This window comes from Pogona vitticeps, chromosome 2 (assembly GCF_051106095.1).
Source record: "Pogona vitticeps strain Pit_001003342236 chromosome 2, PviZW2.1, whole genome shotgun sequence".
NCBI lineage: Eukaryota > Metazoa > Chordata > Lepidosauria > Squamata > Agamidae > Pogona > Pogona vitticeps.
Window position 1 is genome coordinate 65,027,473 of NC_135784.1, and position 24,861 is coordinate 65,052,333.

At 42.0% G+C, this 24,861-nt stretch overlaps 1 protein-coding gene across 4 annotated transcripts in view; it reads right to left on the minus strand.

The window, feature by feature from the left end:
• Window positions 1–24,861, minus strand: part of FLNB (filamin B) — a 107,201-nt gene that overhangs the window by 63,365 nt on the left and 18,975 nt on the right. For all 4 annotated transcript variants that reach the window (XM_020799901.3, XM_020799899.3, XM_020799898.3 and 1 more), the window contains exons 2-5: window positions 4,140–4,388; window positions 1,766–1,863; window positions 1,163–1,310; window positions 474–592 (exon numbers count right to left, since the gene is read on the minus strand). In XM_020799901.3, coding sequence (XP_020655560.3) covers window positions 474–592; window positions 1,163–1,310; window positions 1,766–1,863; window positions 4,140–4,388 — 614 coding nt within the window. The remainder of the gene's footprint in view (window positions 1–473; window positions 593–1,162; window positions 1,311–1,765; window positions 1,864–4,139; window positions 4,389–24,861) is intronic.

Consider the following 24,861-nt stretch of genomic DNA (forward strand, 5'->3'; position numbering starts at 1 on the left):
GTTTGGGTTTCTATTAATGTTGTTGCTCCCTAGTTGCCTCAGACTTACGACAACCCTATGATGGCTGACCTCCAAAATGATGTGTCATTAACAGCCCTAATCAAGCTCTTGCAAACTCAAGGTTGTGGCTTCCTCTTCATGTTACCTCAGCAAAGAGAGAGCTATTTAAGCAAAAAATCCCCTCTTGGCTACCCTTGAAATACCCAAGATCGTGGAAAAGAGCTGGCCAAAGAGAGCAACGACTCCAACAGAGACTCCTCTCTCTAAATCGCCTGCTACATGACTGTTTCAACTTCTGTTACCAGCAACGGAACCTCAGAGCTTCTCTCGGTACTTCATCCCCAAACTATGATTCATACCCCTGGACTTATGCAAGCACAAATCATCATCCCAGGGGATTACGTTTATGTGCAAGAGAAGACTGAATGGTCAGTTGATTCCCTGTCCTCCCCAAGATCTCTCAACATGCAAACCTCTTCTCTGTTTCCTTCTGGATCTTCTACAAAAACCATGACTTCACCCTGGCCAGCACTGATAGTGTCTACCGTGAAGTTGGCAGGTTGCTTAACCATGTTTCCATGTGGCTCAATCCCTGAAAAACACAACAGCAATGTTTGGTAGCATAAGACAGTCACCACATTATTAGCCATCACTATCAGCATCACATTTCAGCTCTCCTTGGTCTTAAAAGGGCTAGCAAATTCATAAATTCTAATCAATATTATCAAAATCCACCTTCAGGAACTTTTTCAGGCTCCCTATTGTTTACAGTATTAAATCCACCTTCACATCCCACCCTTCAATGAGAAAAACACTAAAACTTATGTTTACAACATGTTCAAAATATACAAATGAGTTTGGGCAATGAGAACGTTCAAGAATATAGTGCAACAATACAACAGCGATACAAGAGACGAGCCTTGCTGAACTAGTTCTTTGGGTTTGAGAATTTATGGGAATATAGGAGTGGCTTCTGGACAATTTCCTCATTTCTGTGTTTCAGTGCTATGGCAAATGAATATAGTGGGGCTTGAAAGCTTCTCTACAAACAAGATCTGAATACACCAAGAATCAACCACTGTTTTGTTTTGTTTTGTTTTTAAAAACTTGCTTGTAAGCATATTGAATTGCAAAGTGGCAAGGAAAGAGTTTTAGAGATTACCTCTGCCATATGCTCTTGCCTTCTTTGGATTAAGTTTTGGTTTCAAAGGAGCACCCGGCTTCAGCTTGGCTTTGGGGAACTGTGACAGGTAGGTCATCACGGAGTGCTCATCCACGTTGGGATGTATGATCTCTTCAGGAGTGATGACCTAGTTTTAAAAAAAATAAGGAAAAAGTTAACCAAAATTAGAAATCATCACACACATTTCTTTGTACTGGTATTATTGCACCAATGCAGCATGGCCTAGCTACTTTCTTAGGGGAATATATATGGGCATCATTAATTTCCATTTTGGGGCTTGACATAGGAATCATTTGAGCAATCTGGGTGGGGATGGAACTCAACAAACTAGAAGAAGGAAGGGGTAAAGTAGCATTATCGTGTAAGTGAATCACATCCTTCAGAAAGAAAGTTTTTCAACCACCAGCCTGACACAGAGTTCCCATCTTCTACACCAAATAGGATTTGAACTGAACCCACGTCATCCTGTTCCTTGAACTAGTGACGTTCAGTACTATATCAGATATTGTTTCTGTTGAATATGTGAGACAGCAGTGACTGCTCTGCCACTATCACATGCTCAAGCATGCCTCTTTTTCGTACCTGAGGTACACCCAGCCAGTCATCTGCTTGCTGCATGGCTTCACGGGCATTATCAACAGGCTTCTTAGGGTCCCAGCTTTCCCAGTCCGGGCAGAGACCTAAGGGGTGGATCACAAAGGTTAAAACACCAGCCTTACAGAAGAAATTATAGTGAGCCAAGGAAGAATATGTCACATACAGTGGTGCCTCGCTAGACAATTGCCTCGTGGGACGAAAAACCCGCAAGACGATTGGTTTTTGTGATCACTATGGTGCCTCTCAAGACTTTTTTTCTATGACTGTGCTTCGTAAGACGTATTTTTTTTAAAGACCAATGCTTCGCAAGACATTTTTTTTGAGACCATTGCTTCGCAAGACTTTTTGTTTTAGACCGATGCATAGGGAACCTCACAAAACAATTTTTTCACAAGACAGCGATTTTTGCGGAACGAGTTAAAATTGTCTTGCGAGGCACCACTGTAATTATATCTTTAATCATCATAGAGAACACAGCTTACATTTGTGAAGTAAAGCATAAGAAACAGCAGCAGTATTCCTAACTAAACAATTTCTCTCCAATCAGATATCCTTGGGCTAAACTCAACTGTTACACAACTAGAAGTAAACCACTAAATGTATGGGAGTAAGTCGACATTTATGTTAAGTCTCATTGATTGTGTTGGTCTACTCTCTATAGTTCATAGCATTCCAAAAGATATCACTTTTATTGTTCTATATATTTATTCAATTGAACTTAAACTTGACATTTAACAAAATTAAGCAGGACACTAAACTATAGGACAACAAATGTCAAATTATTCCTAAATTTCAGAAACTTTTTTCAGAAGCCTTAGTAACTTTAGAAGGAATGAGCTAACTTCACAGCAGACATCTGAAATGTGTAGCTTTCTAGGTTGTTTAGTTGTTAAGTCACGTCCGACTCTTCATGATACCATGGACCAGAGCATGCCAGGTCCTCCTGTCTTCCACTGCCTCCCGGAGTTGGGTCAAATTCATGTGGGTAGCTTCAATGACACTGTCCAACCATCTCGTCCTCTGTCATCCCCTTCTCCTCTTGGATTCACACTTTCCCAACATCAGGGGCTCTTCCAGGGAGATTTCTCTTCTCATGAGATGGCCAAAGTATTGGAGTCTCAGCTTCAGGATCTGTCCTTCCAGTGAGCACTCAGAATTGATTTTCTTTAGAATGGAGAGGTTTGTTCTCCTTGCAGTCCAGGGAACTCTCAAGAGTCTCCTCCAGCACCACAATTCAAAAGCATCAATTCTTCAGTGGTCAGCTTTCTTTATGGTCCAGCTCTCACTTCCATAGATTTCTACTGGAAAAACCATAGCTCTGACTATGTGGACCGTTGTCGGCAAGGTGATGTCTCTACTTTTTAAGATGCTGTCTAGAAGCAGGCATCTTTTGATTTCATGGCTGCTGTCACCATCTGAAGTGATCATGGAGTCCAAGAAAGTAAAATCTGTCACTGCTCCCATATCTTCCCCTTCTATTTGCCAGGAGGTGATGGGGCCAGTGGCCATGATCTTAGTTTTTTTGATGTTGAGTTTCAGACCATTTTTTGCACTCTCCTCTTTCACCCTCATTAAGAGGTTCTTCAATTCCTCCTCACTTTGTGCCATCAGAGTGGTATTATCTGCATATCGGAGGTTGTTGATATGAGCTTTCTAGGTACAGTTCGACTATTATTATTTGCTTTAACCTCAGTAAACCACCCAAAATAGTGCATGCATTAATGGGGTGGTATATAAATCTAAGAATAAAACAAATAAACCAACTACAACTTTCATCAGCCCTAGTCCAAAAACGAAGAATTCATGAAGAGCTACAGTGCAACAGCTGAGGGAGGGGGCACATATTTTTCATCCTTCCCTAAATAATCTTACTAACTACAGCAAGAAATTAAATCTAAAATAATCCCCTCACCCATTTGGAAGATAGACAGTAGCCTCTAACATGTGATAACTCTAGTATTAGAGCCTATTCCTTCAGAATTTATTTAGTTAAATTTCATTCATTTAAATTATTTTATGGTGCCTTTCTCCTTAAAAGGACCCTTTAGAATCCACACAATACTTCTTTTGTTAAAAACTGCTGCTCAATAACTAAGTGTGCATTTAGGAATCCTTATCTACACAAAAATGCTTATATACACGGCAACCTACTAGGCATTCAGCAATGCCTAAATGCTGCAGATTCCCTTAGTTTGAATCCTCTACTAAGGGTTCTTCTCCATTACAAAGTCATTCATACTACTGCTTCTTAAGTCAGCACAAGACTTTTCCTAGCAATTATTTTTTGTTTACATTGATAAGATAAACCATCAGTTACTATCATGGTGAGAAATAAAGGGGGAAATGGCAAGAGACTTACCTGGAGCACAACTATCAACGAGGGCACCAAGGGCTTTCCCATCCTGCCAGTTTTGGTTAAAATTTGTTATTGGCAAATATGGGATTTTATTCTGAATCCATCCCAAGAGTCTCTGTTTTGGAGTCTGTTTCTTGGCATCATCATCTCCTTCATCTTCCCATACTGGCATAGAGATTGAATAATGGAGGATAAGTGTCCAAATTAATCCTAGGATCAGCTTTAAGTTTCCATCGACAATAGCTTTACTATCTGAAAACACAAAAGGAGAAAAACACAGTTACTAGTTGAACTGTAATTAAAAATCATATTTACTCAGCTATGGGATCGGGGTCAGTCAAGGGACAGGCTGGTCAAAAATACTGTCTTGGAAGATGGAGGCTGCTTGCAGGTGACAGAAGTGGAACACTGTTTGGTTTACCTGAAGGCTCCTCACTGCAGAGGTTGGTGCCGTAATTATGGAAAAGATGATGAGATCTTCTGCAGAACTATCTAGGTGTCCAGGAGGTTGGAACTGAGAAAGTAAGGCCAACTCTCCTATCCATAATGAGAGGCCAATTTCTGTAGAGGGCTTCAGCAGCCATGCAGTTAGGCAAGGCCCCGCCCACAAGGTGGGGAGGAAAAAAATACGATAACTAAGGAAGAACAAACAGGGGAAACAAACTGGGAGAACAAAGCAGGAGAAAAGGGGAAAACAGAAGTCAACTATGAGGGAGAAATAAAGCACAGTACAGTAATGTGGGAAAAAGGAAAGTGAAAATAGCAAGACGGGAGCTCAGTGAACATTCTGAGATGTGACCAGTCTGGCACACAAAAAGGAACTGGTGGCAGTCTGCTAGGGCGCTCTATACAGTCATGGCCAAAAAATATTGACACCCTTGCAATTCTGTCAGAAAATGCAACCCTTCTCTCAGAAAACTGTTGCAGTTGCAAATGTTTTGGTACTCACATGTTCATTTCTTTTGTTTGCGTTGGAACAACACAAAAAAAAAACAGAAGAAAAGTCAAATCTTATACAATCCCACACAGGAACCCAAAAATGTACTGGCCAAAATTATTGGCATCCTTAACTTAATATTCAGTCGCACCCCCTTTGGAAAAAATACAGTGGTGCCCCGCATAATGGCCGCCCCGTTTAACGACGAATCCGCATGGCGATGGCTTTTGCGATTGCATTGCGATGATTTAGGTAGTAAAAAATCTGTTAAGCTGTTTCGCTTACTGATTTTCGCATAGCGATGTTTTTGGAACAGCTGATTGGCGGTTCCAAAATGGCCGCCGGGTAATTAAAATGGCCACCTGCTGTGTTTTGGCGCCCATCCCTTGCTTACCGGGCAGCGAAAATGGCGGCCGTATGGAGGATTTTCGCATAACGGTGAGTTTACAGCCCATAGGAACACATTAAACGTGTTTTAATGCATTCCTATGGGCTTTTTTGTTCCGTATGGCGACGAATCCACAAAGCGACGATTTTTCCGGAACGGATTATCGTCGCTATGCGGGGCACCACTGTAACTGAAATCAATTGCTTCCTATAAACATGAATGAGTTTCTTACACCTCTGGAATTTTGGACCACTGTTCTTTTGCAAACTGCTCCAGGGCCTTCAGATTTGAAGGATGCCTTCTCCCAACTGCTGTTGAGATCTCTCCACAGGTGTTCTATGGGATTCAGATTTGGACTCAATGCTAGCCATTTCAGAACTCTCCAGCGCTTTGTTTGTAATCATTTCTGAGTGTTTTTAAAAGTGTGTTTCGGGTCATTGTCCTGCTGGAAGATCCATGACCTCTGGTGGAGACGCAGCTTTCTGACACTGGCCACTACGTTGCGCCCCAAATTTCTTTGGTAATCATCGGATTTCATGATACCGTTCACACAGTCAAGGCATCCAGTGCCAGAAGCAGCAAAGCAACCCCAAAACATATTTGAACCATCATGGTTAACTATAGGGACTGTGTTCTTTTCTTTGAATGTCTCATTTCTTTTTCTGTAAACAGTGCCATGATGTTCTTGACCAAAAAGCTCTACTTTTGTCTCATCTTTCCATGGTACGTTCTCCAAGAGGGATTGTGGTTTTGGCATACTCCAGTCTTGCTCTTTTATGCCTTTGTGTCAGCAGTGGTGTCCTCCTGGGTCTCCTACCACAACACTCTTTTTCATTCAGATAGCAACGGATAGTGCGAGCCAACACTGTTGTACTCTTTCTGCAGATCAGCTCGAATTTGTTGGGAAGTTAATGTGGGTTCTGTATCCACCATTTGAACACCCCTCCGTTGTAATTTTTCAGGAATTTTGCTCTTCTGTCCACGTCCAGGGAGGTTAGTTACAGTGCCATGGGCTGTAAACCTCTTGATGATATTGCACATAGTGGACACAGGAACATTATGATCTCTGGAGATGAACTTGTAGCCTTGAGATTGTTGATGATTTTCCACATTTTTCTCTCTCAAATCCACAAACTCTTTACACTTCATTCTTTTCTCCATGCTCAGTGTCACACACAACACAAAGGTTGAGTCAAATTTTCTCCATCTTAACTGGTTGCAAGTGTGATTACTATATTACCCACACCTCTTACTTGCGACAGGTGTGTCTAAATACAAATTATAGGAGCATCACATGCTTGAAAAGCAATTACTTCTTACAATTTAGACAGGGTCCAATAATTTTAGCCAGTGCATTTTTGAGTTTCTGTGTGGGATGGATTGTATAAGATTTGACTTTTCCTCTCTGTTTTTCTGTGTTGTTCCAACGCAAACCAAAGAAATGAACATGTGAGTACCAAAACATTTGCAACTGCAACAATTTTCTGACAGAACTGCAAGTGTGCCAATATTTTTGGCCATGACTCTACATGCACAGCGGACGGGCTAGGTGGGGCTCCCACCAAAATTATAGGGGGAGGGAGCTCATCTATGAAAGGTTCCGATGTGGCAAGATGCACTCTGGATCTGCATCTGCAAAACTACATGCGTGCTTTGCCACAAAATGAGAAATTTCACTCAACAAATTCCAAGGAAATTCCAGTAAAAAACAGTCAACAAAAAAATTAGCATGTTTCAAAAATTACAATATTTAGCACACCTCTACCCAAACAGAACAATTAGATTTTCAAGCCTAATATAATTATTATTCATGATAGCAGCACCTCTCCAGAGTTTCATGCAAAACCATTTTTCCAGCTCTATTCTGAAATGCTACAAACTGAACCCAAGATCTTTTACAGCAAAGTGTGTGCTTTAACACTGAGGTGTGATCCTTATATTCCAAAATACAGACATCATACAGGGAGAGAAGTCTGTAAAACAAACAAGACTGATCCAGGTTGTATCAATCATGATGTCCTGACAGATGAAAAGCAGCTTTTGCCCATAGCTATTTATCTTGCCCATTATTCTATGCCGACATCTATATGAAAATTTTACTTGCTATTTCAAGTCTTCCTCCTCCTTTATCACTAAGCTGTTAACAATCTTTCAAGCTAGAAATTCCACACTGAATTATAATAAAAGTTTGACTTGGACATGTCAGTGCTAGTGAAACAGAAAAGAAAACAAATATTTTCTCAAAATGAAAGCATGCCGACAAGTTGGGTTTTGAAAGTTACTGTTTTCATTGTCAAGGTCAGATGAAGAAATGGTTATCCTAAATATATTCACTCTCAGAAACATCACTGATATGCTATACCCAAAAATGATAGAAATCAGTAATTTTATGGGAAATGGAACAGCACAAAAGAGTTAATATAGATAGAAATTTTATTATGCAGTTTCACAGTGGACCAATGTTCTGTCAGACGTTAAACCAAAATTACCAAAGCATAGATTTACCAAAAAAAGTTTCTTCCAAAGCCATGAACTGTAAACCCTGAAAACTCTCCTTTATATTTTTTGGAGGTTACTGTCAGGCCTCGATGGATACCTGAAGGACCGCCTCCTTCCATATGAGCCTACCCGGCAGTTAAGATCTAGCCAGGGGGCCCTTTTGAAAGAGCCATCCCTCAAGGAGGTAAGAGGGATGGCTTGCAGACAAAGGGCCTTTTCGGCAGCTGCCCCCAGACTATGGAATGCCCTCCCGACTGAGATTCGTCTGGCGCCGACACTGATGACATTTCGGCGCCAGGTCAAAACCTTCCTGTTCCAGAAGGCTTTTAACTGAAATAATATTAACTGTGGGTCTGATGGCAATTTTATATATATTTTAATTGTATTTTAATTGTACATATCTTTATTGTATTTTAAATGCTGTAAGCCGCCCAGAGACCTTTGGGTAGTGTGGGTGGCATATTAATTAATTAATTAATTAATTAATTAATTAATTAAATAAATAAATAAATAAATAAATAAATAAATAAAAGTTGGACCTTCACATTATTTTGAAGTGATCACTTATTCCATGGCCATGATTCCACCTATACACCTTCTTCTATAATAATAATTGTGTGTCATCGACTCAATTCTGACTTCTGGTTACCCTTTCCAGAGTTTTTGAGGTAGCGACTACTCAGAAGTAGTTTACCATTCCCTTCTTCTGGGGGCACCCCTAGTCTGTGCAGCTTGCCCAGGGCTACACAAGCTGGCTTTTTCCCCCCCTAGGAAATACAGTGGGGAACTAATCTCCCAACCTCTGGCTCCACAGCCAGATACCAACATTCCCTCTAATTTTCCAGAGTGCTGGGTGGGGGCCCTGCCCTGAGTGTGCATGGTTCTGGATGCAACTGGAAGCAAATGGGCAGCAACACTGGCTCAGCTATGTGGTTTCCAGCTTAGACGGAATGTTGCCAGATAACTAAGTCACTGACCTATCTATCCTTCTCTTACAAAGTTTTATTAGGATGGTTTGGCTCTGAGCCCTGATCTATTTATTGCACAGGTAAATGACAGCATAATTTCTATCTAGCCAGTGCAGTTTGTTAATTACAGTCTTAAACTGCTTAAGTAATGAAGCTACACTCTGAGGTTATTAGGAGACATGGCCTGGGGACCAGCATTTAACTAAATTGCAACATTAAAGCAGCAGGCATAGAAAACAGCCTTACAGGACAGAGACTTGGCTGTTGCCTCTGTTAGCTTCATGGCTGCAATCTAGCTTTTAACACACAGTCTTAAACTTGCCAGATTCTAAAATATATTGTCCAGTTTGGTACACAGCCATAATACACTTGTAAGATAAAGGAATTTATTGTCATTCTTCTTCCAACAACACAAACAGAGCTTGCAAAAAAGCAAAAGCTTGATGAAAGGTCATCTGTAAACCAACTGTTGAAAACCCCATACTAATTTCACACTGGGAGAAAAAACTACTTGACCCTCATAATATTGAAGATGCCCTGGAATTCTTTTCTTTGACAGTAAAAAGGCATTCCATAATAAGCCTTATTTTATCTCTGAATTCATTCATTAATCTCTCCACATAAAATAAAATCATACAGCAGTGGATGTTAAACTAGATGCATAGAGATACGGTGTTGGAAGAATGTAAGAAGAAATTTTAATTTGGAAAAAAGCCAGGTACTGTGGACTCAGATGTTTAATTATTTTAAATGTATTTATTCCATCACTTCCTCCCTGCAGCTTTCAAAACTGATTTTAGAAACACAAAATATAAAAATCACAACACTGAAAAACAAACACTTCAGCTGAATCCTGTTGCTTATTTAGTAACTTGGAACTAGACTACACCTGTTGAATTAATTTATGGAGGAATTGACTTATATCTCCTGTGATTTAATAGGTCTACTCTCGTCATGACTTACTACACTAAGCAACTGGATTCCCACCAATAGGTACTGAATAGGCAGAAGATGAAAATCCTGTTAAAACCAGTTAAAAACCATATTTTAAAAGAATAATAGAAAACTTTCCTCTTAGATTCCTTCCTTAACAGCAGTTTACAAATTTTACACATTAAAAGCCTGCCTGAAAAGAAAGATCTTTGCCTGCCTGCAGAAGGAACCAAAGGGGGGGGGGGGGGAACAGCCTGGTCTTCCCATGGGTGGCGTTCCATTGCCTGGGAGCAGCCACCCAAAAGGCCTCTCCCATGCCTGCACCAAGTGTCCCTGTGAGCACAGTGGGACTGAGAGAAAGCCCTCCCCCCCCCAAAGATCTTAAAGCCCCAGGTACCTGGTATAGGCAGATACAATATGGAGGAATGACCTGCACCTCCAAGAGTGGAACCAGATACCACTTGGGACATTAGCACACCAACAGAATCCCGACCCTACCCCAACTCTCTCTCTCTCTCTCTCTCTCTCTCTCTCTCTCTCTCTGTGTGTGTGTGTGTGTGTGTGTGTGTGTGTGTGTTCTGTGCTGTCAAGCCAGAATCGACTTACAGCTCACCTAATAAGGATTTTAAGGCAAGTGAAATATTTAAGGAGTGGTTGTGCCAGTTCCACAGCCTTCCCTGCGACTTCCCATGTGGGAATTCAAACCCTGTTCTCCAGAGACCTAGTCCATCACTCTATCCATCACACCACATCAGGGACTCACCTTTAAATGCACACAAAGTAGTTAACTGTGGAATGTAGCACCTGGGGAGTGAGATGGAACCACAAGGCAACACTGCAACTCCACTTTCCTGCTCCCACACAAGGTCTGGCCTGCTGCTGCACAGAGGACTCAGGTGGGCAGAGTGGAAACAGATTAACCGTCACCACCCCCCTCCCCTACAAGCAAGAGCTCTCTAATGCAGGTCAGGTCAGCATGCTTATCCCAGAGCAAGTCCTGGATATTGGTGGCTTTGCTACTCAGAGACCTGCACTAAACAACCGTCGCCTCAACTCAGGGCCCTGACGCCGTGACTATCCAGACTATTTGGACTTAAGGCTGGGGGACAGCCTAGGGGCAACCAGCTACCCTTCGTTCCTATCTTATTGTGTAGTTGCCACCTTTCCTCCATATCTCTCCCCAGCTTATACTATAATATTTACAAAGCACCTCCTCCTGTCACTTTCCCATCGACCTTGTGAAACTGCATCTCTGGCACAAGCAGGCATGAGTTGAAAGGAATGATCCCCAATGCAGCACCTATGGGAATCACGACACCTGCAGAAAAGTGCCATGGTACCCTGCAGGATTCCTTGTCACTTCTGTTTAATTTTCTTCTTATTAAAATTTACTTGGTGTGGCTGGCAATCATTAAAGTTACGGGCTTGGCCAGCAATCACCTGCCATCTTCATTTGCTTAAAAAAAGAGAATGCAAAGGATTCCTGGTCTACAGAGTTTGAATTGGCTGGTGCCATGACACCCATCAGGCATTCCACACCTCAGAAGAAAGGTTTCAATTAGAAGCACATATTAGGCACCTCACTCAGCAGCATATGCTTCACCCCATTCATAAGTGCCTTCATCGTAGTAAATGCAAAAGCTAGGTCACCATGAAATCTGGCACACTACTCTTTGTACACACCATGTGGAAGGGACTGGATTCCACATTTATTTTGGTTTGCATCACTGGTTTGCAACTGTTCTAACAAATGAACAATTCAAATATCTGCCTGGATGATCACGGTCCCTCTTTCTTTTGAATAGATTTCGCTCTCAGCCAATCATGCTAAACCACTACCAACACTGCCCTACTCACAGCCCACCACGAATGCCGTAAGACTGATCAATACTCAGGCTGAGCAACCTCCATAGTATGTACTTGAATCTCTCCGTATTAGTCAGATCCTGGAGACCAGTATTAAATATTTACTAAAAAAAACCCACCAACACCCATGCAAAAGAGTTCTTCAGGTTTATTACTGATGTTTGCTTAATGGGCAGGTTAACTTTCAGTTCTACGTTAAAACCCAGAGAACTGCTTTAAACACACCCAAGGGTGTTACCCAATAGTTTGTTTGTTTGTTTACTTTTTATAAAAATCCATCCGTGTCACACCGCAAACAACTCTTAAAATTTCATCAAGAATCCAGCAAGGCTCACTCGCTGCTTAATGCGACTACCATTCATAACCCAGCCTACAGGCCTGCTTAGTCACATTATTTGTCTGGAGCGGATCCCAGAGACTTAAAACCCTTCGCACAAGAACTCAAAAAGATACTTTTTTGAACTTTGGGCTGCTGCAGCACAAGGAATTTACTGTTAGACAATTAGCGGAAACATGATAAGCTACTGTAGTCAGTCTCCTTGGTAACCAGAGTACACAGAAGAGCTGTGTTGGGTTTTGGCTTTTTTTAACCAACATGGGCAAGGAAGAGATCAGACCATGGGGAAGGAAGAGCTGTACAAACTAGAACTGCCACTATGGCAGAATCTTATCTTCTGCATCAATCATGACTGTACATGATCAGAATGGCACAGGACTGTGAAGTATAAGCCCTGCATGTGGCACCACAGAGTTGTTGTTGTTTTCTGTTCTTGTATTTCACAGGCACCAGCCATGAATGCAGGAAAGTACTTCTAAACCTGCATTCTTTTGGATGTGTGGAAGCCAGCAGTCGGTATAACAGGAGTCGGGTCTCTGCAGATTCCTATATTTTTACCTAGTCATTGACGTATGTGTATATTTAATATCGTGCTTTCTTCCCAGGACTAGGACCCAAAGCAGTATACGAAGAAGTTAAGACCGCTAATGCTAAAACATAATAGGTTACAAATATTAAAACGCAAGTCCATCGTAGCATTAAAATGAAATTAAAATCAATACACTTCAGAACATCTCTGTTGAAGTAATTCAAGCAGGATGTAACTATGGCGTATGTCACTGTGGTGAAATCAGACACACCTTGGAATGGTGCAGCTGGCACAGTAGCTTTAATTACACAAATGAATTCCTGGTCATTATGAATACTTGGGCCTTCAGGCTCAGGGCTGAGTCCAGACGTATATGCAAGCAATGAACCTGGGTTTTCAAAGGAAGCAGGGCTCCATCTGATTTCCAATTTCCTGATCGGCTGCTCAACTGATCAAGCACACCTCTCCCTGTCTGCATTAAGCATTGTTTTTTTTTCACCCTCATCCAGTTCACACCAAACACTACTTTAGAATGAAAATACCCTCCCTAGCTCTTAGATGGAAAGGAAAAGAAAGCTGGATGTCATCAGCAAGATAGCAGCACTGTACTCCAAATCGTCAGACAACAGAGGATAAAAATCCATGATTTTTTTTTAAAAAATCAAATGGATTTAAAACATGGAACACGATTTAAATTTTAAAAATATTTTTTTAAAATTTAAACCATCAAAAATCCCAATTTTTAAAATTTAGATCAGGATTTAAATCTAATCAGGTACATTCTCTCAGCAGTTTCATGTACAAGTTGAATACCACAGGGGCAAATACCAAAACCTCGGAGGAACACAGGCCATCGGCCAGGGAACTGATAACAACTGCCCCAACACAATCTTCTGTGCTCACCCCCTTCAGAAAAGACCACTCCAGACAATATTTACAAGTCCCATTCCAGAGAGATGGATATCATTGTCAATGTTACCAAAAGCCACTGATAGGTCTAGCAGAACTAACAAGAACACACTCTTCTTATCCAGTTCCCAGAATAAGTGGTCTATCAAAGCAACCAAATTATTCAGTCCCGTTCTCTGGCATGAAACCAAACTGAAACAGATTTAGAACATCACTTATGTAATGAAATGAGAACATAAGCATAGTGCTTTATTCCTACAGATCTCTCCAAGAATAAGGCCAGAGGAGACTATTTGCTCTGGATGGCTGAATTAAGAAACTTGAGGGGTATAAGACGACTGGGCGTATAAGACGATCCCCCCAACATTTCCACTCAAAATATAGTTTGTTATATACTCGCCGTATAAGACTACCCCCCCCTCCGCACACCTTACACACATCAAATAAAAGGTGCTATTCGTTGTCACCATTGTACGGCCGCAGCGCCTTCGGTCCGCCCCTGCATCTCCCTGTGACTGGCACTAGTGTGCAAGCGTGCATGGGTGAGCTCTGTGTAGACAAGGGGCAGGCTGGAGCGCCACTGCTTCCCACCGAGCAGAACAGGCCAGTCACGTCGAAAAGTCTGACACCCTTGCTGATGCTCGCTGCGGCCGCACTGGATACTGCGCGATACTGGACGGTATATAGAATGAGGTGGGCAGGTATCGGGAGGCTACTAAGAGCACCAGGCGAGCATCAGAAGGCCACTATGGGCAGCTATGTCTATCCCAACTGAAGTGCACCCGGCGTATAAGACGACCCCCCCCCACTTGGAGGCATGTTTTTCAGGGCAAAAAAGTAGTCTTATACGCCAGCAAATACAGTAGCTATTGGACTTAGTCTTTAGTCTTTTCATAGCAGATTCCAGTAAAATAAAAAGTGCTGTCATCTCTGTCCTAGAGACTATCAAACTGTATGGCTTGCTTTTTCAAAATTGTTGCTAAACAACAGGACAAGACAGCCTCACATTTATGTGCTTCAATGTAGGCCACTGCAGCTACCATTAATGTTCTGATAGTAAGGACAGGACAGATGATCTCCTGTACCTTCAACTTGCATTAGTCTGCTGCACAACTTCTATGTAACATATAAATCTAGTGAGTCAAACCTACTTTTATTTAATTGTTCCAGTAAGGTTATCGGTTAAGACTTAACCATTAGTACCGTATTTTTCCGTGTATAAAACAACACTTTTTCCTAAAATCATTAGAGGGAAAATTGAGGATCATTTTATACACAGAAGGAGGTGAAGGAGCTAGTGCTGGTGCTCACCTCCAGCTCACCACCTTGTCCCCTGCCCAAAGGGAGCCCCATGAGTGGTGCTGGAGGAGGCGATCTGGTGGCTACAGTGGTGGCCGCAGTCAATGAGCAGCTGTAATGGGCCACCCCTCGTGGCTGCCCATTGACTGCTCCTCCAGTAAGGGTCAAAACTCCCAATGTATAACTGGGTTATACATTGGGAGGGCTGTACACACAGAAAAATATGTTAATTAAACTCTCTTGTCTAGCCTTGATTTGAGATTACGCACTCATCTCCTACAGAAGAGAGAGAGACATCAATTATTTAAGAACCTGGAATCTAAAAACCCCAACATGTCGACAAGCTTTCATAATTCTGTTCCATACCAATTAACAACTGTCCTATTCAGCCTACATATATGCTCTCATCTATAACTTGTCCTGTCTTTTGTTAAAGTCATTATTCATAGCTCCATGGGAAAATTGTATCTTGAAACCAGTTGAAGAGGTGTTACATCATCTTCTTTCTGCAGTAAGAACAGTGCCTACATCTTATGCAGTCTAGACTTACTTAACAAGGAAGCTGCTTATGACAGAAAAGGAAGATATGGAGGCAGTGAGAGATTTTACTTTCTTGGGCTCTATGATCACTGCAGATGGTGACAGCAGCCACGAAATTAAAAGACGCCTGCTTCTTGGGAGGAAAGCAATGACAAACCTTGACAGCATCTTAAAAAGCAGAGACATCACCTTGCCAACAAAAGTCCGAATAGTCTAAGCTATGGTTTTTCCAGTACTGATGTATGGAAGTGAGAGCTGGAGAAGGCTGACCGCCAAAGAATTGATGCCTTTGAACTGTGGTGCTGGAGGCGACTCTTGAGAGTCCCCTGGACTGCAAGGAGAACAAGCCTATCCATTCTGAAGGAAATCAACCCTGAGTGCTCACTGGAAGGACAGATCCTGAAGCTGGGGCTCCAATATTTTGGCCATCTCATGAGAAGAGAAGAGTCCTTGGAAAAGACCTTGATGTTAGGAAAGTGTGAGGGCAAGAGGAGAAGGGGACGACAGAGGATGAGATGGGTGGACAGTGTCATTGAAGCTACCAACATGAATTTGACCAAACTCCAGGAGGCAGTGGAAGACAGGAGGGCCTGGAGTGCTCTGGTCCATGAGGTCACAAAGAGTCGGACATGACTAAACGACTAAACAACAACAACAAATGTCTTGCTGAACTATTTCACACCTGCATCCCTTTCTAAATATAAGCTACCACCAAACTTTCACCTAGCAGCATCAAGCCACTGTTCAGAAGGTCAATTTCCACACTTGCCACTTAATGTTAACTGTCATACATGTCACGTAAGATGCAGCAATGTTTTGTGGGTGGTGTCTAACCAACCGCAAATAGTTTCTATAATCATCCACCACTATTAACAAAACTTATTTGGACCATCTTGGTAAGAATTAACAGCCTATCCCAGACAAGATACTGTTCCAAAGTTTGTGACAACAAATGAAAGCATTTCCAAATCCCAGTGGCAGTACAGTCGCAAGTGAATGTCCTAACCACTTCATGTGAGTACTTTTAAAAGGTCCATGTCGTCTTTGGGAAACCCAAGAAAAGCCAAGCAAGCCGCCACCTTCCTTCAAGAGCACTGCACTGCCATGTGGATTCCTCTACAGCTGTTATTATGTGCCATAAATTTGGACCTGACTTATAGCAACCTTAACAGGGCTTTTGAGGTAAGAAGGGTATTTAAAGAGAGGTTTCACCAGTATCACTCTCCCAGTGAGCTTCCATGGCTGAGTGGGAATCTGAAGCCAGCCCGCCTCAGAAGTAGTCCACTACAACCACCCTGGGTATCCTTCCTATACAGTACTCCAGGCAAGCTGCCGGTCACCTTCCAATCTCCATAACAGAAGTATTGCAGCCACTCACCCTGCCCAGCAAGGAATGTTATCACCAAATAAAGGAGTCCTCAAGTTTACAACAGGCTTTTAAAGCTACTGTTGCTCATTGCTTTGTAACCTCTCCCTTAGTTTTCTGGCATACAGAGACGACTTGGAAGGAGGGGTAAGGTCAGTTTTGGGTTGTGCCTGGCTGAAAAAGGCCCAGAAAGGATTAAGAAAATCTCAGTCCTTGCAAAGCATCTCCAAGGTAAAGCACATGAGGAGTGTGAATAATGCCCCTGACGCATTCCCTCACCCTGCGCCATGCTTTGAAAGTCTTCCAGAGCAGTGAAGATTCTTGTCACTCATCCACATTGCCCACCTCAATGCAAAGCAGCTCTCCCATCCACGTCCATCAAAGACCCAAGGGGACGTCAAGTTCTCTTTTTCTGAACACCTGGAGTGGCTCTACCTCCCAAATACAGGCATGAGGAAGAGATTCCCAACGGCAATGAGAACCATACTTATTAAATCCTGGTGAAGCATAGTAAGTTTGTGAAATAAGACACACTGGGAACTGCTTCTGGCGTTTATCTAGAAGCACAAGATGATTCCCATGCCTAAGTTATTTCCAGCCTTATTCCCATTGCATATTGCATAAATTCATGTACAAGATTACCAAAGGAAATCCTTGTCATCAGAAATATTTTATAAAGCAGAGGAAGTACTGGGATGTACTATAGAGTGACTATGACCAAATGAGTGGACAACATACTTGCAGAGACAACCACCCTAATGTCAACGATGTAAACAGCTGCCATAGTAAAGGCAGTCCACATATACAGATAATCTGAACAGGCTGTGTGTAAGTCATGATTTAACATTACAAGACTGACTTTCAAAGATTCTCTGAGTCACAAACTACCCCTTCTTCACAAGTGCAGGAGACAGGAATGTATCACAGTTGTAGTTTCTTTCAAACCTGACAAATTCTGGTTAAGCTTCATGATCCAAACTTTGAAAATCTGCTTGTTTGAAACAAGGTAGTTTGATTTAAACCATAATTTGTGAAATATGGAAAACACAGAAAATTTAAGTGGAAGCAAAAGCTTACAAATTTCTCCTCATGCCACTCATTCCCATCATGATGAGTTAATGTTTATTATGACTTCTGAGCCAGCTCAAAGCTTTGCATGTATCAATAACAATAACAACAACACAACAACAACCCTAAGACCATCCATACCAAGAGGAATGAGGTCTATGAATTCTGATGCACGGAACATACCGCATATCACCACCAGAACAAGTCGCATAATACGTCAACCTGAACGATGACTTGAAGAACAATCATTTATGGATCTAATCGCAAGTGAGTGCTCAGACACTTTGAAATCTCACAAATTTTGTAAACTAGAATTGACCTCATGCAAACCTGTTCATCTCTCAAGACTTTTCTTTTTATTGCAGTATGCCAATGCTCTGAAAATCTGTCTTTTCAGGTTGCATCAAGCTATGCAAGTAACTGCACATCACTGTGTAAGATGTTTCATGGTGGACAAGACTGAATTAATGTGAGGAATGTTTTTGGATAGACACATCTATGAAGAGCCTGTTGCCATCAGTGACATCACTGTGGCACACACTTTAAGGAGAAACCCTTCACACACCCTCTACCCACAAGGGCAAAAACAAAACAAAACAAAAAACACCATGCCTATTCCATGCAGCTCTTTGCTTCACAGCACAGTGGTGCCTCGCTTAACGAGTGCCTCGCTCAACAATGAATTCGCATAACGATGGCCTTTGCTGGAAATTTTGCCGCCTCACCTAACGATGTTTCCTATGGGGGATTTTTGCATAACGACGTTTGGGACCTTGCTTCACTTAACGATGACAGTTTTAGGTCCCCTGTTTCGCTTAACATTTTTTTTTGACAGCCCTGTTTTCGCTATTTTTAAAATATTCTAAAATGTTTTAAAAATGTTTAAAATGCTTGGAATCGTTAGTGCACCTAATAAAACCTTCGTTAAAGTAAGTTGGCTTCGTTCTGAGTCTTTTTGAATTTTTGGTGATTTTTTTTTCGCCATTGAAATGTATTGAATAGGCTCCTATTGGAACGGATTAACCGGTTTTCAATGCATTCCTATGGGAAATGGTGTTTCGCTTAACGATGTTTTCACATAACGATGTTTTTAATTGAATCAATTAACATTGTTATGCGAGGCACCACTGCATTTGAATTCACAAGTTCCAAGGGCTTAGTAGACAACTGCAGGATGTAACCAAGGCCATTTGTCTTTGACAGCTGTAATGTGGAAACACTTTTGTTTTTGACATGAACGGTACATTTTAACACTCACACTTACTGTAAAGGCAGTAGTCATGCAGGCAATACATGAAATATTCACAAATAGCACTCACGACCTGCTCTTCTTACTGACTTGCAGGATATGGCATTGACAAGTTCAAACAGCACTGAAAACTTCCACAAGTAACAAAAACAGGAAGTTTGTTCTCGTAATTTACTTTGTTCAGAGTGCAAACAAACTTGTAGGTTAAGTAAAACAGGGCCTGCTGAGTTGGGTTGTAGTAGATCATTAGTGCATTAAATGAGTTATCAATCTGTGCCACATGTTGCATTTGTGACACCTGGTGAAGGGACAAAAGCACCACTCCACGGGCTGTAGCCTGCCAAAGTCTCCAGTATTCCAATACTGCTTGCTGTTAATCTGTGGATCATGACAGATTAGTAGCAACAAGGCAGGATGGAAGAATTCCACATCGACTGGGATGGGCGCTGCAATTCTTCTTTCCTTGGGTTTAAAGAGCATTTATGGCAAAGCAGGATTTTACTAGTAAGTGCAAATGTTTAACTTGTTTCGCTGTGCACTAGTTCCTGCATCACTTCTTTATCACCACAACTTAGAATAAGAGACTTAGTTATTAACAGCTGGCAATATTGGTTCAACAGGAGTCAGCACTGGGTAATGCTTCCTTTTTCAATTAAAAAAACAAAACACCTACACCCAACCTGCAGAACATGGCTCCTATTTCTTACCAAAGCAGAAATTTCAACTTCCTAAGCCCTTCCTGTGTCCATAAAGCCTGCAGCAGCATGCTTTGGGTAAATGACATCATTGACAAACTTGTTATACTGACAATAAGCCCCAGGAGAGTAGTGTGTGCGCGCGCGCACACACACACACACACACACTTATAGTTAGCAAAGCACATTCCTCTTCAGTGAGGTCACCTCTTGTTCCCCACTTATATGAAAAGCCCCCAGAAGCTGCAGATGAGATCAGTTTGCTTTGTTATTCCCTTGACTGAAATGTTGCTTTGTGAGGCATCTGAACATCAATCCAAGTATTCCAGGGAGATTTCCTTGGCAGATATCCTAGCCCATACATGCAATAATACAGAGCCACTTTCTCAGTGCTATTTATTTCAGTGCAGTCTGTTTTCACTACATGTCTAACTTTCAAGGCACAACCTAAATTCAGGATCTCAAAAAGTAATAATTTGACTTCTTACACGAGAAAAGTCAGTGACAAGACCATCCCCCTCAGGTCAACTGGGAGACATTTTTTCATCTGACAAATGTAAAAACACGAGAGCAGGCAAATCAAAGCCCTACAGAATCCAGGACTGTGATGTTCTTGTTACAAGGATGCTTTGGAAGCAAATATTTTATAAAACACGGCTGCTCCACTGATCTTACCAGCACTGACAGTCAAGGAATGGAACCCTCCAATGGGAGTACTTTCAGGTACCACCTGATAATCATACAGTAGCTTTCTTTATCAGTGCTAGCACAGGTAACAAACAGACTGGGATTAGCATCACTGGGACAGTTCAAAATTACAAAGCAAATTTGGTGCTCTGGTATTTGTCACAGCGTTTATTACCATTATGTATACAAATAAGGAAAATCTGCAGTCTGGAACACCCTAGAGTTATGTCTGCATTGACTGCCAGCCATAATTTCCAATAATCTGAGAACCATCATAATTGGTATAGAATATGGATTGGTAACATATACAGTGGTGCCTCGCAAGACGAAAGTAATTCGTTCCGCGAGTAGCACTGTCTTGCAAAAAGTGTCTTCCCATAGGAATGCATTGCAATACATTCCTATGGGAACCTCGCAAGACAAAAATAATTCATTCGTCTTGTGAGGCACTGGTCTTGCGAAAAAACATTCGTCTTGCAGGTTTTTCGTCCCGTGAGGCGTTCGTTTTGCAAGGCAACGCTGTACTAGGGGCAGCACTGCCGATCAAGATTCTAATCCCAAGTAAAAAAGGCACCTTTTCACAACATTTTTCATAGCTGCTGACTACCATGACTACCATAATAAAGGCCCCTCCAAGTCTGCCACTCAACAAGGCAGTTGAGGTTGCTTACTTGAAAGTCTACTTGCCCTACCCTATTCGTAAGAAACAATGGTTTGCAAAGTAATGGGTAACTTCTACCAATCACTGTGCTTGTAGTAGAACTGCATAAATGTTGTACTAACAAGGAAATACAATGAACTCTAGTATTACAAGAGGGGAAAGAAACTGTGTTACAGTGACAGATAAATAGTCTAGGGGAGGAAGAAAAATCTCAGGAAAGTGGCAGACAACCATGCTTTTCCCCAGAGGTTCTTGTCACAGCAGAAGTTCTAGCTGCTTAGACAAATGACTGGGGGTGGAGCATGCATGCCTCCAGTAGTGGATATTTCTATGCATTCACACCTTATTCCAAAATTGATAGTCGAAGCTAGTTACAAAACCAAATCTGAGAGGAAGGCTAAGAACTGGCACGTGCACAGCTGAGGCCAGGACTCTTGTGCACGGCATGCCAAACACAATGCACAGGCGCTCCCTGGGTTCTCCCTAAAGGGGGAGGTGCCCCTCCTCCCTCTTTGTTTTTTTCCCTTGAGAAAAGACTAACAGAGACAGAATCTAATGGAAATGGCTGCAGAAAAGAAGCAAAGCCTCAGGCAGTTTGCCCCCACAGCCCTCCCAGGGGGAAATTTAACAGGCAAAGAAGAGGGCAAGTGAAAATTTTTGTCTGGCCAGGAAAAAAAAAACAGCCAAAAATTGCAGAGCCTAGCCTGTCCAGAAGACTCCAAGGTAACCCTTTACTAAACATACAAGAAGAAACCTGTTGACTCTTTGAATGGGCAGTTTTGTGTTTCCAGTTAAACGCCTCTTCCACGAGCCACATGCTTTGCTCTCCAGAAGGCAGGCCCAGTTTGTTGATTTGACATTTAAGAGGCAATGCCAGAAAAACAAGCTTTCCAGAAAGACCAGGCAGAAGAATGCTGGTTCTGTGGGCTTACCTACCCACACGGTCTGCACTGACACATGCTATATTTCAATGCATATTTTTCTACAGCAAGTAAACATCCTTAATGGACAAAGGTTCTCCAATAGGAATAACTGCCATCTCAGACTGAGGCTGGAAGGACCAAAAGGATCACTTTTCCAATTCAGCAATCGCAGACAACAGACTCCCATTGAACCCTAGATTCGTCTTTAAAACATACTTCGGCTCTGAATCCATGGGCAATTATGGAGCACCAATCAGGTCTGCTCAAAATCAGCTTCTAATTTCCTAATTTCCTAATCTTAGTACTCTCTCATTTGACAACACAGTTATCTTGTGAATGCAAAGCCTATGCAGAGACTTGCTGCTGTCTGTACTTCCATGTGCAAATCACAGCAACCACAACATAAACACTTGTGTTAAAGCAAGTGAGCAAAAAATGCACACCAGAAGAGCCCTTTCCCAAATATTATAGAAGTGAGCTCATTTGTTTCTTTTGAATCTCTGCAGTCTATTCTTCCAAATCATCCCTGGACCATACAAAACCACATGTTCCCATGATCTCCACTCCCAAAATTTGTACCTTCTAGAGCAGTGATTGCAAACCTAAAGGCACACAAGAACCCTCTCTGCTGGCACGTGAGTCATTAAGTCGCTGGATCGCTACTAGCCCCCCCCCCAGGTAGCCAAACCTGAGAAGGTGGCTGCAGCTGCGGTGCTGGCGCATAGAAAGGTGGTGGATCTGGAGTGGGGTCTCAAGGCACTTCTGTGCCCAGGATCCACCCTTCTGCCACCACTTCCGCTTCCACCACCACCACCACTTCCGCCACTGCCTGCTGGGTTTTTTTCTTCTTTTTCTCCAGTTTGGGTAGTCAGGCCCCAAAAAAGGTTTGCCATCACTGTTCTAGAGGCTGGTAAAGGATTCCCAATGTGGTAGAGTGGATAAAGGGATGGACTGGGACTCTGGAGGTTTGAATCTCCTCTTGGCCATGGGAGCTCACTGTGGGGCATGGAGCTGGTAAAACTACTCCTTAAATATCTCACTTCTCTTGAAAGTTCTATTAGGGTCACTGTAAGTCGGTTCCAACTTGACAGCACAGAACTCACACAGGCTCTAAAAGGGACTTTTCCCAGACAAAAGAATCTGAAATGTGTGGAGAAGAGACGTTTGGGTCCCAGGAATCGTAATGCAGCCTACAAGCTCCGTGTTGGCAAACTTTTACTAAAACCTTCTCCCCAGAAGAAGAAAAAAAAAACAGAACCTCCTACTGCTCACCGTTTTGGGTAACTCTCAAGGCAGAACGATGGGGGGTGGAAAACAAAAGATGGTTGATGCTGTTCATTTGACAGCTCAAAACCACACATAAGAAGAAATCTTCGGCAAAAGATTGATTTGGGAGGAAATTCATTGGTAAATACCGTGTTTCCCAAAAAATAAGACAGGGTCTTATATTAATTTTTGCTCCAAAAATGCTTATTTTCAGCGGATGTTTTATTTTACAGTCATGTCATCTTCTTCTGGTTGCTGCACAATGTGGCACAATGGTGGACAGCAGGGTTTCACTTAACTGGGGCTTATTTTCGGGTTAGGTCTTATTTTCTGGGAAACAGGGTATATACATGTCCAATGAGAAATGTGTTAATGGAATTACTGGCAAATGCAATAAGAACAAATGAAATAATAAAAGGAACTAGATTCCAACAAAAACTCAAATAAGTTTATTTGCAGATGATACTTTGTTAACGATAGAAAACCCAGTACAGTACAAGTTACAGAAAGGATACAAAAGGACTTTGGGGGATTAAGTGGATTAACAATTAACTGGAATAAATCTGAGACGGTGTTATATAATAATTCTAGAGAAGAAACAGAAAAAATAAAAAAATTAAATTTAAGGAGACCGTGTATATGGGTATCCCCTTCATGGATTGCTGCCTTGTCATGGCAAAGGGGCTTGAGTAACTCAGAGAAGCTATGGGCTATGCCGTGCAGGGACACCCAAGAAGGACAGGACATAGTGGAGAGTTCCAACTAAACGCAATCCACCTGGAGTAGGAAATGGCAATGCCACTCCAGTATCTTTGCCAAGAACGCCCCATGATCAGAAACAAAAGGCTAAAAGATATGACGCTGGGAGATGGGCCCCTCAGGTTGAAAGGCGTCCAACATGCTACTGAGGAAGAGCGGAGGACAAGTACAAGTAGCTCCAGAGCTAATGAAGTGGTTGGGCCAAAGCCGAAAGGATGCTCAGCTGTGGACGTGCCTGGAAGTGAAAGGAAAGTCCAATGCTGCAAAGAAAAATACTGCATAGGAACCTGGAATGTAAGATCTATGAACCTCGGGAAGCTGGAGGTGGTCAAACAGGAGATGGCAAGAATAAACACCAACATCCTGGGCATCAGTGAACTAAAATGGACAGGAATGGGCGAATTCAGCTCAGATGATTATCATATCTACTATTGTGGGCAAGAATCCCGTAGAAGGAATGGAGCAGCCTTCATAGTCAACAAAAGAGTGGGAAAAGCTGTAATGGGATACAATCTCAAAAATGATAGAATGCTGTCAATACGAATCCAAGGAAGACCTTTCAACATCACAATAATGCAAGTTTATGCACCAACCACCATTGCTGAGGAGACTGAAATTGAACAATTTTATGAAGATTTACAACATCTTCTAGAACTGACACCAAAGAAAGATGTTCTTCTCATTCTAGGGGACTGGGATGCTAAAGTAGGGAGCCAAGAGATAAAAGGAACAACAAGTAAGTTTGGCCTTGGAATTCAGAATGAAGCAGGGCAAAGGCTAATAGAGTTTTGTCAAGAGAACAAGCTGGTCATCACAAACACTCTTTTCCAACCACATGGGCAATAT